Source organism: Canis aureus, chromosome 5, assembly GCF_053574225.1.
Source record: "Canis aureus isolate CA01 chromosome 5, VMU_Caureus_v.1.0, whole genome shotgun sequence".
Lineage (NCBI taxonomy): Eukaryota > Metazoa > Chordata > Mammalia > Carnivora > Canidae > Canis > Canis aureus.
The window spans coordinates 8,192,286-8,211,510 of record NC_135615.1 but is presented as its reverse complement, the minus strand read 5'-3'; the positions used below and the strand labels follow the sequence as shown (position 1 = coordinate 8,211,510).

General features: G+C 39.9%; 1 protein-coding gene across 9 annotated transcripts in view; it reads right to left on the bottom strand.

The window, feature by feature from the left end:
- Nucleotides 1–4,332: 4,332 nt before the first annotated feature.
- The window catches only part of ARHGAP21 (Rho GTPase activating protein 21), a 136,274-nt gene continuing 121,381 nt past the window's right edge, over nt 4,333–19,225 (bottom strand). For 7 of the 9 annotated variants that reach the window (XM_077896773.1, XM_077896778.1, XM_077896772.1 and 4 more), the window contains 12 exons: nt 18,266–18,330; nt 17,850–17,989; nt 16,912–17,054; nt 15,944–16,099; nt 15,765–15,843; nt 15,021–15,094; nt 14,854–14,943; nt 12,004–12,129; nt 11,770–11,811; nt 11,342–11,447; nt 9,378–9,409; nt 4,333–6,872 (listed from right to left, as the gene is read on the bottom strand). In XM_077896773.1, the coding sequence (XP_077752899.1) occupies nt 5,286–6,872; nt 9,378–9,409; nt 11,342–11,447; nt 11,770–11,811; nt 12,004–12,129; nt 14,854–14,943; nt 15,021–15,094; nt 15,765–15,843; nt 15,944–16,099; nt 16,912–17,054; nt 17,850–17,989; nt 18,266–18,330 (2,640 nt within the window). In that variant the 3' untranslated portion in view covers nt 4,333–5,285. The remainder of the gene's footprint in view (nt 6,873–9,377; nt 9,410–11,341; nt 11,448–11,769; nt 11,812–12,003; nt 12,130–14,853; nt 14,944–15,020; nt 15,095–15,764; nt 15,844–15,943; nt 16,100–16,911; nt 17,055–17,849; nt 17,990–18,265; nt 18,331–19,225) is intronic. The other 2 variants (XM_077896775.1, XM_077896777.1) reach the window with 1 other exon arrangement.

The window sequence follows — 19,225 nt, the reverse complement described above, 5'->3', positions numbered from 1 at the left end:
ACCCATTGTTTCCAAGATTTTTTAGAAAATTCCGTTTTAATATTTCAGCGTATGACTACCTATTCCTCTGTTGTTAGAATAAACAGACCTTCATCCTGGAGGCTCCAGTAAGACAAGTGTCACAAATTCCATATAATGAAGAGTTAGCTGGTATCTCACACGGTGTTTTTTGTTCTGTCTGACATTTTGTAGATGAAAAACCTATTCATACTGATTTGAGTTTAGGGTACGTCTATCTCCAACTACAGTGGAATAGCTCATAGCTGATGAAGACTGGTACTGAGAATGAGAAAAGCTGGAGAAAATACAATCAGCCACTAATCAGTCCATAGGCAAACTGGAGAGCTGTCAAGGCACTTAAAACACAGAGGCCAGTGAAAGTCAGCCACTAAGAAGCAGGCTCTCCTCAATTTCCGTGAGTTGGGGCGTGGGTGGCAAAATAAAGAAGTAAAAAGGGGTGCAGGGGTGCAGGGTGCCAAGTCAGCTAAGATGTGAGGAGACAAAATCCCAGAGGAAAGACAATCCTAGAGGGGAGAACCTGTTGCATGGTTTTACCTTTAAGGCGTTTCCCAATACTTGAGCCATTCCGGGTGGAAGGCTCAGAGGCTGAGAGCAGGTTGTGAAGATTGGTGCTTCTGGTAGCGGTCAGCCAAGGATGTGCCAAGGAGGAGAGGCTGTAGGAAATACCCTAATACTGAGATACCTGAAAAATGACACCTTAGGAGAGGGGCTGAGCCAGAGATACACCTGGTCTCACAGAGATTGCAATCCTGCCTTCACCTGCTCTGTCCCTTCCTGCAAATGTAGGGTGACTCAGACAATGACCATTGAAGCAGTAGCAAGAATTACAACTCCTTCTTCTGCAGGAATGATAGAAACTAGAGGAAAATACGATGACATTTTTAAAGTGCTAAAGAAAATCCCAGCACCCTGTAGGCAACAGCACATCCTTCAGAAAAAGATTGCAAAATAAAGACATTTCCAAATAAAGAGAAGCAGAGAGGCCTCATTAAGAGATCCACAAAATGATTAGAGTTCTTCAGGAAGAGAAAGACAGCAGATTGGGATCCCTGGGTGGCGCAGCGGTTTGGCGCCTGCCTTTGGCCTAGGGCGCGATCCTGGAGACCCGGGATCGATTCCCACGTCGGGCTCCCGGTGCATGGAGCCTGCTTCTCCCTCTGCCTGTGTCTCTGCCTCTCTCTCTCTCTGTGACTATCATAAATAAATAAAAGAATTAAAAAAAAATAAAAAAAATAAATAAAATTACTTTAAAAAAAAAAAAAGAAAGACAGCAGATAAAAACATGGAAATATAGGAAAGACTGAAGAGCAGCAGAAATGGTAATTATTGGTAAATGCAGATGAATATTTAAGTGTATGAGACAAGAATAATGTCTTACAAGGTATGGAGATAAACACGTGCACACACACACATATATATATGATGTGTGTGATATGTTTAATTGGGTATGCACACAGGCATACATATTTATATATACATATATATAAATATATATATTTAGCAGTATGTGGAAAGCAGTAAATGTTTAATTTAAATTAGGTTTTAGGGGCCCTGGGTGGCTCAGTGGTCGAGTGTCTGCCTTCGGCTCAGGTTGTGTTCCTAAGGTCCTGTGAGCAAGTCCTGCATCAGGCTCCCCACAAGGAATGTGCTTCTGCCTATGTCTCTGCCTGTGTCTCTGTGCATCTCTCATGAATAAATAAATAAATTTTTTAAAAAATCGGGTTCTATTAGGTGAGGGATGTCTCTATAAGAATAGTAAAAAAATAAGTAACATGCTAATAGAGGGGAAAATGGTATAATAAACATATCTGATTAATTCAAAAGAGGCAAGAAACAAGAGAAAAAGGCATATAAAACTTGTGAGACCAGTAGAAGGCAAATGTTAAGATGGCAGATATGAATCCAATATATCAGGAATTTCATTAAAAGTAATTGGCTTACATATTTCAGAGATTATCAGGCTACATTAAAAAAAAACTATATACTGCTATGAGATAAAAACTGAATATAAACACAGAAAGGTTGAAAGCAAAAGGATGAGAAAGATTTACTATGCAATACTAACCACAAGTAATTGATACCACCACACTAATATCATATAAAACTAAACTTTAACACAAGCAGCTTTGATAGAGATAATGAAGGGCCTTTCATAAGATAAAAGGGTCCGTTCACCATAAAGATAAAATAATTCTAAATTTATGTCCCTCTAGTAAACGAGCTTCAAAATGTATAAGGAAAAAAAAAAACTGACAAATAAGAAAAAATACATCTGTAATCATAAGACTTTATCACCTCTCAGGAAATTATGAGAGCCAAGTAAGATATTAAGGATACCAAAGATCTGAAAACCATGATTAAGAAACCTGACCCAGTCCACATAATAAAGCACCCAGTAACAGAGTACATATTCTTCTCAAGTGGACATGGAACATTTATAAAATTGGCCATCTGCTGGTTTACATAATGGATGTCTCCATTAATTTCAGACGGCTTAAAACTATCTGTTTAATGATCATGTGAATTAGATGAGAAATAATTTTTTTAAAAGATAAACTAGAAAGCCTCCAAATGTTTAGAAATTAAGCAATTAAAAAAAAAAAGAAATTAAGCAATTTACATCTACATAACTCATAGATTTAAAAAAATCACAATAGAAGTTGGAACATGTTTGGAAATAAATGAAAATAAAACAAATAGCCTTTTCAAAAGCAAACGAAGAACCAAAAAAGGCTGAAAATCAATGATCTAGGAAATGTCTCAAGATCCAAAGAAAATTGAAGAAAATAAATATGAGCAGAAATGAATATAATTACTTGAGCCTTGAGCCTAACTTCTTTAAATATAAGAAGCCTTTTTGACAATTTTAATAATACATTGACTTTTCTAGGAATGTACGTACTATATAAACTAGGAAAGAGGATACTCTTATTTTGTTCTAAATTTTACCATCATTTAAGAAAATCACATCACCAGTAGCAAAACCATTCATGGTACATGAAGTTATTGTAGTTAGTGACTCTCTCTCTATCTGGTGCAAATATCTGAGTATTTCACATATTGAAATATTTATTACTTTATTACAAATCACTTTTTTCTTTTTTTTTTTTCAAATCACTTTTTTCTATAATAAGATTAGACATTCCATACTATGTTGAATAAAATATGTATTATATATGTAAGTTTGTTATACAGATAGGTTACATTTTTAAAAAATATTTTATTTATTTATTCATGAGAGACAGAGAGAGAGAGATAGAGTGAGAGAGAGAGAGAGAAGCAGAGACACAGGCAGAGAGAGAGGCAGGCTCCGTGTAGGGAGCCCGATGTGGGACTCGAGCCCGGGTCCGCAGGATCACGCCCTGGGCTGAAGGCAGCGCTAAACCGCTGAGCCACCCGGGCTGCCCCAGATAGGTTATATTATCTGTGAATTTCATTTCGGAATAGTAAATGAAAAATTTAAAAAATACTCTTTACAGAATGAGAATATGGGTCTGGCAGGTTTGAAAACCACTAGATTTGATGATTTTTAAGACCATTCCAGTCTTACCATTCTGAGATCTTAAGCATCCATCATTTCTTAGAATAGGTTTGACATATTTTGCAAGTAGTGTGTGGCAGGCACTGTATCTGGAACAGTATCTCACTTAAATCCAATAACCCTTATAACAGATACTATTATCATTATTTATATGAAGGAATAAATTCAGAAAAGTTAAATAATTTGCCCAAGTTTACCTATCTATGAGGTCTGATTCCCAAATACATGTTCTTTTCACTCATTATCTCCAACAGAAAGTAAATAACGTATTACTTTAGCTAGAAAAGTTAAATATTCTGTGTACAGAATAAGCAAGCTGGTTAGGCCAGTATAAACATTTACCCTAGGTGTGGAGCCCAATGTGGGGCTCGAACTCACCACCCTGAGATTAAGACTTGAGCTGAGACCAAGAGTCCGACGCTTAACCCACTGAGCAACCCAGGTGCTCTGAGAGCTGGTCATTTTTTTTTTTTTTTAAGTCAGAACCAGGGGGATCCCTGGGTGGCTCAGCGGTTTAGCACCTGCCTTTGGTCCAGGGCACGATTCTGGAGTCCCGGAATCGAGTCCCACGTCAGGGTCCCATGTCAGGCTCCCGGCATGGAACCTGCTTCTCCCTCCTCCTGTGTCTCTGCCTCTCTCTCTCTATGTCTATCACAAATAAATAAATAAATCATTAAAAAAAAAAAAAAAAAGGTCAGGACCAATGACGGCAGTTGTAAATGGGTAACACATTTAAAAATGTGTTAGAGTAAGTTCCAAGCCACGCAAAGTTCACCAAAACAATTTTTATTTCCAGTGTTTAATTGGGTATGCACACAGGCATGACACAGGTTTGGATTCATTAAGTCCTCATGCAGAATTATATTCTTCTCGATAAAGAAGCCAGTTCCATCCAGGTCACTATCTACACACCTATGTTACAACATTTATATCAAATCTGGTATCTGAAGAAAAGATACACATATAATATGTTCATTTAAGTTACGTATTTTACAGAAAGATTAAAAATTCAAGTCACACAAAACTCAAAAACTGTATTAAAAGTTTGAATATAAAACTCAGAGATCCACCTGGAATGACGAAGGAATGCAAGTTCCGTATCCACCTGTGTTAAAACTGGTACATGTAATGAAATTTGTTACCAATAAAATGCATTCATTTATTCAGTGTAAGTTCTCTAATTTTAACAATATGGCACCCTAATAACCAAATGGATTTTTATGATGAGGCACTTTTGTTAGTGATGAAACCAAAAGAACAAATTTGCTGCACACTAATGCCAGCTATTTGCTTCGGTAATCTTGGGTATACACTGTGTCCTAAGTTGCAACAAATATCTTGCTCATTTGTATACAACTATCCAATATATTTTTAAATATATATACGTATATACACATATATATGTATATATATGTGTGTGTATATGTATATATACATATATATGTGTATATGTGTGTGTGTGTGTGTATATACACATATCTTTATGTTCTTCTGGCTGTCGTAATGCACTGTAAAGCGATTCCACAGTGCAAAATGATGAAACCAGCCCAAATGAAGGCTGCATAATAACAATTCTGGTACAAGAAAAATATTTACAGAGTCACTGGAACGTGTAACAGTAGCTTTTCTCTTTGCTCTGGTGGCCGTGCCGCAGTTTGAAGACAGGGCTGCGCCTGTGCTTTGCTGCCTGGGGTTCCGGGCGGGTGACGCACGGGGCTGGGCGTTAGAGCGCCGCGGGGCTGGCGTCGGGGCTCGCGTTCCGGAAGCTCCCGCTCCCTGGGCAGGCGCGGGCGCGGGCGCGGGCGGGCGGCCCGGGCTCCCGGCGCTCCCCGCGCTCCCCGGGCTCCCGGCGCTCCCCGCGCTCCCCGGCGCTCAGGCCGGCGCTCAGGTCGGCGGCGCTGGCGCGCAGGCGCTCCCGGGCCAGCCAGTCCGAGATGCAGAGGTCCCGGGCGGGGCACTTGGGCCTCAGGCGCGTGACGGCCGCCAGCTCGGGCTCCGGGTCGGCGCCCTGCTCCTGCGCCTTCCAGAAGCCCAGCACGCTCAGGTCGGCGGCGTCCCGGTGCCCCCCGAGCGTGTGCCGGCGCCGGATGTGCTTCCGCTTGGCGGCCTCGCCCGCCTTCTGCGGCCCCAGCGCGAACATGTCGTCCGCCGGCGCCCTGGGCCGCAGCTTCAAGCGGTCCGCCAGCTTCGTCCTCCAGGTGGGCTCCTGGCGGTCGGGCTCGGCCCTGCCCGGCGCCAGCAGGCTGCCCGTGGACCTGCCCTTCTTCATGACGTCGAACACCCTGGCGAGGGCGGGGGCGTCCCGGTCGCCGCCGTCGGGCCGGAGGCGGGCGGACTTCCTCCGGGACAGCGTGTCGCACTCGATGAGCTTGTGGGAGCTGAAGAGCTGCCGCCGGCTGTCCAGGCTGGGGGTGCGGCTGCCGTCCGTGCCGCTCGGCTCGCTGCCCTCCGAGCTCCTGCGGCTCGCCCTGCCGGCCTCGCGCGGCCGGCCTCGGGGGCCCCGGTCGGCGGCCGGGGCGGCGGGGAACACGGGGAAGTCGCTCTCGCTGTCCGTCTCCACCGGCCGGCCCTCGCTGACGAGCTCGCTGCGCTCGTCGTCCGCCTCGTCGCCCCTGCTCTCGGCCACCGAGCGCACCTCGGGGCTCAGCCGGCCGGGGTCGGGGTCGGCGTCGGCGTCGGCGTCGGGGTCGGCGTCGGGGTCGGGGCCCGGGCCCGTCAGCGACGCGGCGGACGACGCGCGGGCGCGATCTGAGGCGGCGCCGCCGGCTTCGGGGCTGCTGCGTTTCCTGGGGCAAGGCCTGGCCAGGGGCGCGTGCGGGGGGGCGCCGAGCCGAGTGCCCGCGTCGGACCCCGCGTCTCCCGGAGGCGTGGGCCTGGGGGCCCCGGGGGGCCTGGGGCTCTCTCCCGGCGGCGGGGAGCGGCAGCCCGGGCACGGCGACTTCCGGGCCCTCGCGCTCGGTGGCGGTGGCGGTGGCGGTGGCGGTGGCGGTGACGCTTCTCCGGACGCGGCGCTCTCCTTCCTTTCCTCTTTTGCGGCGCCCGAGTCCTTCTTGGCGTTACCTTCTTTGGAAATGACGGCCCTCTGTTTCCTGCACAACGCCTCGCTCTCTTTTTTGGATTCCTCTTTGATGTCACTTTGATGACCCTGTTCCGCGCTTTCTTTCTTAAAAAACACATTGTCCAATTCGTCCTCCGAGCTGCTGGGTTGTGTCTTTTCTTTTGGCTTCTTCCTCTTGCGACTGGCGGCTGCGAAGATGGAGGACACAAGCAGTTCCCTGCTATACTGATCTTTTCCGGATCCCCAAGAACCCTGAGAGAAATCAGAGAAACCAGACAATGAGCACAGGAACATGACTGGGGCCGTCGTCCGAAGCGGTGTGCCCTGGAACGTTCCTTACTGAGGTGACGCGCTCAAGCTCTGGAAGCACCAACGGCGTGCGGTTCTCCAGACTCCCTGGGAGCCTGTCCATGAGTGACCACTGCCCACTAGTTCCATTTCTTGGCAACCGGTGGCATTTAGCCGCCAAGTCACAACCCCTATACCTCCGTCTCTCTCGGGGACAGATTTTGAGCCTGGAGCTATCTAGTGCTCGTCCTGTTCAGGTGAATTTCCCTGCATCTATACTGACTCCCCCTGCTTCTGGGAGGCTCCGCCTTCTTCAGATTCCTTAATCTGGAACACAAGTTTGAGAGTTACTATCCTGACACAGGTTACTAAAACTGTACGACTGGCTTCAATTTTCCAATTACGGACACCATATGATACACGTATTGTATCAGATAAACTCACTGAGGGAACTCCTTGGTCTTCCATTAGTTCAGCCAGACGGATCTGCAGACTCGCCTTAGGCAAATCAGGCTGGTAATGTCTCATTTATCTCAAGGTTAACGATGAGATCGGAAGATTCAAATAACAGAGGGTCAACTAAGTATCTTAAATCCTTACCAGAGAAGCACTATCGCTGATAGAGTTGTAGTGAAGGCCACTGGCTTGTTAGCTATGTGTAACAGGTTCTTGGTGACAACTATTTAATTAGTGTGCTCATGATGCCTATCTGTTAAGTAAATGATGGCGGTGGGAGTCAGTAAACACTTGCTGGTTAACCACAGGCCGGGCAAGACAAGCAGGAAGGCAGGAAGTATGCCGAGTAATAGAAGCAGAAAGCGTATTTCTCTACGGTCGTCAACATCTTAGACGAACTAAAACTACTGTATTGAAATCTTGAAAAAGTAAAAACTTAGGCTGTTGCATTAAAAAGGATTCACCAAAATGAAATGGCAGATTAACAGAACTTTGTTTTTACGAGTAAGAAAGGATTTCCTAATTATCCAGTATACTTCTAATCGGTTATCCACATTTTAACACCTTCTGTAGAAGACAGACAAAGAGTATGGAAAGAAATATGCATCTAGTAAGAGGGAAGGAGGACATTTCAAACAGGTCGGAAATTTCAAATCCAAGTCTGAAATCTTATCTTCTGGCAAAAAAAAAGAAAAAGAAAAAAGAAGAGAAGAGACGAAAGAAGAGAAAAGAGGAAAGAGAGAGAGAGAGAAAGAAAAGAAAGAGAAAATGTCCCAGATTAAAGAAGCCCTAAAGAAACATGATAATAAAATGCAAGGAGTGATCCTTAATTGCATCCTGTATAGGGAAATAAAAAACAGTTTACATTTACATTATTGGGACAACTGGGGAAATTTGTGCAAAAACTCTTTTAGAAATGATAATGTTGTGTACTGGGTATGATAATTACACTGTGATTATATAGGAGAATGCCCCGCTCTCAGGAGATGCATGCTGAAGCATTTGGGGGTAGAGCGTTATCATGTCTATAAGTAACTCAAATAGTCAACTCCTCAAAATTATATATATCAAGATTTACCAAATGATGAATCTAAGGTAAAAGGTTTAAGTGCTATTATTCTTATAACTTTTCCCTAGGTTTAAAATTTTTCAAAATAAAAAGCTGGGGCAAAAAGCCAGTAAAAATCACAGCGTTAAGTGACAGTGAATGATACGATATGACTGGAGTATTTTGTAAAATTCCCTGCAAGATTTTATAATTTAATTACATACAACCTCTCACTATGATATTTAAACGTGCTATCATTTAAACATGTCTCCTTTTCCAAGAGAACAATAAACTGTAAGAAATTTATTGACAATTCTAGCCGCTACTATCTCAGCAGATCAAAGTTTGGACGAGTCAAATTAATAAAAAAAACTTTCTAAGAGTAAGAACTTCCCAAAACTACTCAAAATGTGTAAATGGTGGTGTTGTCAATCGAATACAAATTATGGAAAAATACTGATTTTGCTGAAAGAAAAGCAAGAATATAGGTTTTCATAAGAATGTGTGATGGTAACAAAATCTATTATTACTACTGAAATATTTACAGATGAAATATGATGCTTGGGGTTTGCTTCAAAGTAATCCAGGGGGAGGCATGTGAGTGAAGTGCACATGAAACAAAATGGCCAGCCACATGTTAATTGTTGAGAATGGATAACGGTTGCATGGGGACTCATTTTACTATTCTCTCTGTTTTTGTATAGCTTGGAAAATTTTCACATTTAAGAATGAAAAAAGTGTCTACTCCTTTGTATTAGGCTAAACTATGCCAGGAGAAATCCAACATTCAAGCCCACAATCCAGTATTCTGTCACAGTCTAAGAATTAATTTTTCCCTCTCAACAATTTTGTTGGTCGGTGTCATCAGACACAGAGAGGGATGCACCTGTATCCTAATTGTAACAATCGACTAAAAGGCAACCTCCCCATCCTAAGGTATTTCAGAATCGTATGAAACAATTTACCTTAGATTTTGTTGAGTCACTAGTAGCTGAATCTGTTGAGAAGTTAAATAAAACATGGTCAGTATTAGTCAATCTTTATTGCTTCCAACAAACAATGCAAAACTTATGGAAGAGACAGGCACAGAACAAAATGTGAAAGCCAAACTCAAACAAAACGACAGAACACTCTGGATAGTCAGAGCTCACAAAGATGCAAGCTGCACCACAGAAAGCCACCGCCATGAAAGGATGCTGTGAATTGTAGGCAGAATCAGCTCAATGAGAGGTATGGCAAAGGAGCCCTGTACTAAACAAAAACAGAAACACTAGTGTTTATCAAGATTTCTAAATATTAAATCTAGCCATGAAGAAGCTCCAAGACCTTTTTAAGAATTGTACTATGTACCACATCCTGTATCTGGAACTGATACACAATGTAGAACTTTCAAGATGGTTGGCTATCCTCGCTACAAATTGAGACACTTGTACTCAGTGTGTTTAGGTTGATTTTTGTCAGACTGTCAAACGCAAATTTTATAAGCGTAAACTCGAAATGCATCTGAATGCATTAGGTAACCCTGCTTCCAGGTCACTTTGTTGTTTTTTTTTTAAATAATGCTGATCTTTGTGCTTTAGACCCCAGTTTCATCTCTGTGCAGTCAGGGATCCTTTTGACTAGATTGGTTAAACTGCTACCAGTTTTGTCGTTATCTATCACAAACGCTATTATGGAAATGGAGAAATGGAGACCATAATTTTCACTGTCTGGCAAAAACTCAGATTATACAATTATAAAGAGGGTAGGAAGGGGCTAGCGCTATTCAGGAGAACACCAATTGTGAAATTTTGTCTTTCAACTTGAGGGAAATGGATTTTCAAAATTAATGAGCTGAGCCCCGTGCCACGCCCCTTTGAACACATGGCTAAATGCTTTATGACTTTAAGAACTGGTAGACCATACCATGCTATTTCTCCTCACGGTCTGCTTCAGAAATAACAAGAAACAGCAGAAAAACTTTTAAGAAAGTAGTATTGATCTGTTTACAATAATCCTTAAGAGAAAATTTACACCACAGATCAACTAGGTTTTGCATTTACAAGAATCGGGGGTTTCTGCAGACCAGGCAGCTACAGTGAGGACAGCAATCCTCCTTCTTCCTACAGCTCCAGCTGTCCATCAGGGCCACCACAGAATCCACTAGCGACATTACCGTGTGATAGACTCCTCCCACTTCGCCTGTTCAACATCAGTATAGATTTGCCTGTGTCAGTTAGTGCTGAAAAAACCCTTTAGGACTCAAACAACTAGAGACAAAGGGAAAAGAGCGTGTAAAACAACATGCTAGGTTTAGTGCAACAGTTTGGCAGGAGAAAATTGTCAGTAAAAGAGCCTATGAAAACCGCTACTTAACCAGACATTAGGGCAGCAAGAGAAAACAGAAGAAAATGTCAGATAAGATCGACTTTTACTGTGAACTCTATAGTGACAAATAATATACTGTTATTTATGAAAATGGTGCCCATTAGCAGTTCAACATATTTCACTTGCTGCTTTTAAACAGAACATCTAGCTCAGGAGTAAGAACTACTCATACAGTTTAGATCATACTTTCTGCCATCACAGCAACCACATATTCAGTAGCATATATCTGTTTTACCTTGTGATGACTATTACATGGAAACTGTGAATTAAAAAAAAAAAAAAAAAAAAAGAACAAAACAGTGGTTTGCATGCTCAGTTCCCTCAGATTTCCATTCTGACAAGCATTACAATTCCATGCACTGCCAATGGCATTATAGTCACTGGAAGATAATTAAGATCAATCAGAAAAGGAAGATCAAGTTTTTTTTATTAGTAGAAAGGAAAAAAAAAAAAGAAGAAAAGGAAAAAATCATAGTGAATTGTTATTTATGATTGATTTGTTCTTTCAGGTTACGAGGATTTAGCTTAACCTAGAAATCAATACTGCCCAGGCAAGAGTTACCTGATACATCTCCAGGGGAGACTCCTGTCCTTCCAATGTTGGTGAGTAAATGATCTATGTTTGGCACTGGCTGGGAGTCTACTGTGTTTTCCTCCTGCACTGTTGTCTATGGTTAATAAACAAAGATCTCTTCATCATCTCTTCAAAGATACTTTCTTTAAAATTCAAACAACATTTAGTAAAAGACACATTACCGAGTGGAGCACAGGTGCTTAACTTTTTACATTGGTTACACAGAATCAATTAACTACAAAATAAGCATCATACTTGTATTTTCATTAGACCAGAAATGGAGGAGCTATAGACCTGCTTCCGGGGTGCAAAGCGGACAATAGCATACAAAGCAGGAAGTTGACATTGTTGGAGCATCAGGAGCTTGTGTCCCGAATGCAAACAAGTCAGTACAAAGGCTGACAGACGATACTTACAAGAGGTTCTTCCACTCCTTCTTCTGTGAAAAACCAGTCATGCTAAAATTTAAAATAAAAAAGGTGAAAAGAGAAACTAAAGAACCCCCTACATAGATCTATATTTTGGAGAATATAGGAAAAAAAAAAAAAAGTTGTTTTCTTAGAAAAAAAAAATTCTATCCAAATTCTGTCCTACCAAATACCAGCTGCTCACAAAAGTTATTTTCTTGACGAGATGAAGCCTGAACTTACATGCTGGATAAGCGTCTCCACGATCTTGTATTGGTCTGGCATGTGAGTGACCATGTGGGTCATGTTGTCTTCGGATGTTCTCACAAGAGTTGGACCAAAAACTATTGCTAGGTTTCTTGGTTCCATCTGGAACAAAGGATGTCATTGAAAGATATCAGAATTTTTCTTAAGAGAGTAGATTTAAATTCCCATTGCATATTTGCCATTTTATTTCTGAAAGGTTCTTTTGATGAAAAAGAATTCAAAGAAGAAAGGTTGACCAATTGTGTATGAAAAAACTAATGTTTCCTAGTTAGGCCTTCTATAAGCTAATCTACACTTAACATCTTTTTTTGTGCTTTAATGACAATGTACTGTACTTAATTGGCATTCATTTGTCTCATGAAGTCTTTGAAGACAAGCAATTGATCTGGCTCAAACTAGTATTATAAGAGCTGCATTAATTGACAAAAATATTAACATCAAAGGGAAAAAAACTCACAAAAGAATAGGGTAACCCTCTCCTCAAAAACTTAAAAAAAAAAAAAACTAGAAAAAATGCTTAAACACATATAACATTTTCCAAATCTGCCCCCTTAGTACATCAAAAGTGCTAATATTTAAAAACATAACATCCAAAAATACTCTTTTTGTAATTTTTACTTCAACGAAAACTTCCAAAGCTCTTTGCTTATCCTTGTGTGGATCTGAAACATCTCAGTATAACAAGCTTATACGTTGGGACGTTCATTTCCACACCATTTTGTATTCCTTGTTTAATAACACAATTATCAAAGGTATAGATTCATTGTTTTCCTTTGTTGTATCTTAGAGTGTCTAGTGTAATATATTGAACTCAGGATTTCATTAAAATGTCAAATAGCTTTAACCAATGCTGGAAACATACCAGAGGGTTAAAAAAAAAAAAATCACTGCAGAAATTAAAAAGTCAAACTGGTTTAGGGAAGCTCACTACTATACTATTTTGGAAGAGCCATGGGCATGCCCACATGTGTGCCTATACACATTTTAGGTATGGTGCAAAGTGGAAAATGCACAGATACTCCCATTCTGAAGCAACTGCTATGCATCTAATATGTTAGCTACCTTACTACATGCATCATTACATGGTGCTTATGACAGTTATAGGGAGAAATTGTGGTCGAAGTCAGTATTTTCTTTTTTTTTTTTTTTAAGATTTTATTTATTTGTTCATGACAGACACAGAGAGAGAGGCAGAGACATAAGCAGAGGGAGAAGCAGGGTCCCCATGGGGAGCCTAAAGTGGGACTTGACCTCAGGACTCTGGGATCATGACCTGAGACAAAGGCAAAGGCTCAACCACTGAACCATTCAGGTGCCCCTAAAGTCAGTATTTTCACAGAAAGTTGACCTAGTGGAAAGTAAATCTACCTTACAGGAAGGGCTGACTTGAACTGAGTACGCAGCAATGTTTTTTATTCTCCCTCTGGAAGATGTCATCTCATTCTTACATCTGTCCTGGTAAAAGTGGCTTACAAAGTCCATTTCAAAGGTCTTAAGCAAAATTTTTACTAGGTTCTTGTCTACTATGATTTCATTTAGGTTTGTAGACTAAGGATAACACATTATTATTTATATGTATACAGTTATATTTATTATGTGGGTATACAGTTTTAGCTGGCTCCTAAGTAAAACTAATAACATAAGTAGTTCACCATTTATTTACTCATCAATTACTTTAGGCAAATTCTGTATTTTTTGAAAGATGCTCCACAAGCATAGTCAAATAGGTAGGAAAATGAAATGCCCTTAGCCACTTCCTCAAGAGTCACAGTGTTAGTTAATTTAGTAAAGCCATGAAAAAAATTCTACTGTTACATTTTAATTCAGTGCCTTCTAAACTAATTAGACCATCAAACGCTATGTCCCACGCATTGCTAACATCCAGCAAAAGTGATGAATGAGGAAATGCACTTTGGGAAATGCTGAAATAATTACAAAATATTTCAGCTATAATTATGTTGAGAATTTTTTGGATCCCACTGGATGAACTTCTGGAAACAGCACAACTAATTGATATAGGTTTTTTTTTTTTATTCTTCCACTCTCTTTTTTTCCTTTTTCCTTTAATGCCCTATCACTGTTGATGAAATTGAGCATCCAAAGGATATAACACTGCTTGCTGACATTTTTTGAATTCAATCAGGGGGCAGCCCTGGTGGCTCAGCGGTTTAGCGCCGCCTTCAGCCCAGGGCTTGATCCTGGAGACCGGGCATCGAATTGCATGTCAGGCTTCCTGCATGGAGCCTGCTTCTCCCTCTGCCTGTGTCTCTGCCTCTCTCTCTTTCTCTCTCTCTCTCTGACTCTCATGAATAAATAAATAAAATCTTTAAAAAAAAAAAAAAGAAAAGAAATCAGGAAAAACTGAACATGAACTGAGTATTAGATAATAGTAAGGGACAGCAAATTTTGGTGTGTTTGACAAAGGTAGTATGATGCTGTTAAACAAACAAGAAGTCTTATTTGCTTAAAACTAAACAAAACAAAACAAAAGAAAATGTCAGTTTCACTGTATACTATTTGGTATATTTGATACATTGTGCAAAAATATCACAAATGTAGAGCTGTAAAATAAGTAAAATTCTTCACTTTTCATTTTTCTTGCTGGATAAATGTAAAAGGATATATCTTTTCAAAATGGTGACAGTTGATATTTTGGGATCTTTTGCTTTTAAGAGCGATTTTTAAGAGGGGCTGATGGGCCAACAGGATGTATTTTAGAGCTTTTGTTGAATTATAACCCTGGTTTTGATTGATGTGAAGCAATGTAGCCTATCTTTTCAAAGAAACCCACTGAAAACACATCTCTTCAATAGGCACTTTACATACCTTATTTTTTTCTGAATTTTCTGCCACCGTCTTCAGATGAGCAGAAAGGAACTTCAGAGTTTCATAATGATGTTCGGGCAAATCGTGAATCTGAAACATATTATTTTCATGATGGATTTAAAGGCTGAATTTCAGTTGTACCTCCAAAACTACAAAATAATACCTACTAGTCTTTTTAATGTTTTCAGACGGTCTAGAGGATCTTCTTTACGATTGGCCTCAATAAAGTCGGCATATTTATCTAACAACAATAAGAACAATAAGACAAGTTTATCTTAAATCGCTTAGATGAGTTATAATCGAGATTTACTTTAAGGTTCGACTTCAAAACCCAATACAAAGACTTAAACATAGGGCTGACCCCAAATAGCTTTTGAAATGTAATCTCCAAAACAGCTATCATTTGTAATGATCTCCAAGCTTTATCATCAAATGAAATTCCCTAAAATGTGAGTTCTCTGAGAGTACCATCCTATATTTATAGAGTCTGTCCACTTTTTTGTCCCCCCAACCACAACACTGAGAACAGTGTCTTATGTAAGTTTAGTGTCCTGCTGGACTGAAAAAAAATGATTTCCTACTAATTGTACTTTATTATGTCTGAAGACTTTTGACAGAAAACAGTATTTTTAACTTCATAAGTAAACATGGATGAACAGGGTACCATATACTTTCATGGTATCTACATAACCTGAACCTACATAATTTTATAAACTTATTTTTCATCCAAATTTATCAGGAGGAAAAAAATCTAAATGACAAAAAAAAAACAGTGATAATTATGCTTTATATAGAAGTAACAACTAAACAAAATCTCCTGCTTCCTTTAACCAAATATTAATATTCTATGGCTTTCCAACAATGTAATTTTAAACTATTTCAACTGGTATCTTTTGTGGGCGTTCACTCACCATTTGTGAAGAGAGGCTCAGGGAGTTTTCTGAAGAAGGACTTTAGTAAACTACTTATCACATTCAAATCTCGCCATTTCTAGGTGTGCAAAATAGAAACATGGCAGTTTTGTAGTCAATACCACAAAAGGAGAAAAAAAACCCACAGATCAGGTAATCAAATAGAAATACACACTTACATCATCTTGTATATCAATATCAGCCATCCCCTTGTTGAGTTCTTCTTGCATACTTGAAATGGCTGCATTATTTCCAGGAACTCTATAAATACCTGTATACTCAAGACCTCTTTCTTCAACTAATTTGCAACATATGTCAACTATTAATGGAATATACTGCAAAACAAGAAATAAATATTTTATTTAATACAGCACAAATGTTTATATTTGTTAGTAGATGTATATTGTAGCTAAGAGGCCCTTTCCATCCAAGAGGAAATAGATAAATTGCTGTTGTTTGATATAGAGAAAATGAAGAATATAGTCACTGCAGAACTGGGAATAGATAGAAGCAGCAAGAGAGATCTGGGACAGCGAGAGGAGAAGAGGTAGCACAAGACAGAGAAGGGTACCCAGGGAGATGAAAATGTGAACAGGAAACAAGGCAAGTCTAAAGTAATGAGAATATGGGAACAATGCAGGTGAATAAAGGGCAATAATAATTGCAATAAGGTGAATAAAGAGAGAAGAGGGAGAGAAAATAACATCATCAACCGCAATTCATGACACGAATCCTAATATGGACGTTATACACACGCAGGCACACACACACGCACATACACGCACATTTACATTTATTATACTTTCTCAATCAGGTTCTTGTTCTCATCCTTCACCTTCTTTTAAGGTGCTAAAAAGCAGAAACACATATGATTTGAGAATGAACTCTTACCATTTCAGGTACATTCCTAATGAGTGAATCATTATTCTATTTCAGAGTCAATACATTAGAAAAAGATCATTATAGATAAAATAACTCAACACATCCTTACAGGTCAGCAATGCTTAGGGAAGCTGATCTGCTATACAGAGGAAAATGCTGCACAGATTAAAATATATTCTGTGTCATCTGAAGGGTTGTGTACTCAGGTTCTATAAGGACTACAACGAATTAACAATAGGAAATCTGGGTGGCTAGGGTCTCCTACCCGATTGGTATGTGCTGGTGGACAATCATCCAGTCTGACACCGAACGTTCCTGTAGCAGTGGGCTTTTTTTCAAATGTCTTCCTCATAATACTTGGAATACCTTTTCTCCATGTGCCCTTGTCTTTTGGGGGACTGGTATCATCTTTTGATCGTTAGTTAAAAAAAAAAGAAGAAGGAAAAGAAAATACAAACAAGTATATTTAAATCATGACTTCAATATTTATATAAATCAGAGTCCTGTACTATACATGATATAGCCTATATTTATAGAAAATATTGTATTATATTCTCCTAATATATGACTCCTTTTAACCTCCCATATAATTTAATTGAAATCAGTTATGCTTTTCTACCCTTTTACAATCTGTATCATGGTTTTCTTTAGAACAGTCAAGAAAATAGGATCTTAATAGTGACATCTTAATAGTGAAATTTTAGCAGAAGGAAACATGATGGTTTTATCTCAAAATAACAGTGCTTGGATCCTCTGTGTTAAATTTGTAGTGTCTTTATGTAGATGTAAGTGTTATATTTTCCTTCACTTCATCTTTATCATAAGACAAGACTCATCTTAAGGAAAAGCCACATTAGCCTAGACTGGGCCCAAGGTGATCTTTGAGCTAGCTCACACTGGGCTGAGGTCAGCAGAAATGGTACAGAAAAACATGAAATACATACAAACATACATTTATTTATTTATTATTTTTTTAGACAGACAGAGAGAAAAGGACAAAGAACATCTTAAGCAGGCTCCATGCTCAGGATGGAGCCCCACATGGGGCTCGATCTCATGAGCCTGAGATCATGAGCTGAGCCAAAAGCAAGAGTCGGACACTTAACCAACTGAGCCACCCAGGTGCCCCACGAAATACCTTTAAAATCCCAACTTTAAACCATTGTATTTGTTAAATTTATCCAGAAACACTAGCATCAGTACCTTTAGTGAGAAGTTTCCGTTCTGACTCTTCCTTGGGAGAGTGTGGACTTTGAGTCTTTGGCTCTGATTTAGCACCAAGCAGAGTCTGCCGAATGCTGAGACTCTGGCGAGGTGTTTTTGGCAACTGTTCTGCTTTGCTGCTGAAAGAGATAAACATTTCTTAACAATTATTTATTTTAAGATTTTATTTATTTATTTGACAGAGAGAGTGAGTGCACAAGCAGGGGGAGCTGCAGAGGGAGAAGCAGACTCCCCACAGAGCAGGGAGCCAGATGACGATGTGGGGTTGATCCCAGAATCCTGGGATCAGGACTAGAGCTGAAGGCAGACACACCCAGCCGACTGAGTCACCCAGGTGCTCCAACAATTAGATATTTTACCTCCAAATTAACTTGTAGGCATGGTAGGATTCTCACCTCATCAGACTATTATATTCTTTTATTCTGCGGCTAATTAGATCCCTGTTAGTCACTCCGGTGTCCTACAGAACAGACAGGAGGTAAAATTAGAAAGTCAATTTTAAACACAAAGAGGGATCATACTTTTTTGAGGCTCTTTATTGTATTGCACTGCTTAGCCAATACAGCCCCTATATACTCTCAGTGGAGTTCTTTTAAAAACCCCTGTTCAGCATTGCCACCCAACATCCCTATGCAATAAATGATCCAAGTGCCCTCCGCGCCCCCATCCACTGCCAAAAGAGCTTTCTGTTTATTTTTTGTACCCCTACAATATCCAGAATTAGTATCAGCAAACAGCAGGTGCTTAAATTTATTGATCTGACATTTCTTTATAAATGACTGGGAAGCAGTGGGCCAGTTTTTTTCTAATACAAGAAAGAATGATCAGCATTTCAAAATAATACAGTTGTATAAAAGATGGAAAAATGAGGTCAAGATTTGTTAATGATGAACTTATAGGAGTAGTGAGACAGAGTCATTTAGTGTCAGAAGTGGCACTTACTAGATTATCAGAAGAGAAAAAGCCCAACACTGAGCTTTTCAACCTTACCAGGTTAGCTTTTATAATATGCTATATGGTAAAGTCAGATTTAATCATGAAGTAATGATTTTTTTTCTAATTGGACATTGACATGTATTAACTTTCTTTTTTTTTTTTTACTTGTTTCATTTTGATTATAATGAACAGTAAAATTTACAAATACAGGCTTTGGAGACAAAGATCTTGAGTTCAAATACTCTTCCTACTTATCAGCTAGGAGATCAAATGGTTAAGATCTAGAGTGAAATCACCTGGGTTTAAATCCCAGCCCTGACACTCAGTAGCTGTGTGACCTTATGGAAATTATGTAGCCCCCCTTTGACAGTGTCCTTGTTTGCAAAATGGTGATGACAGTAATAGGACACATTCATACA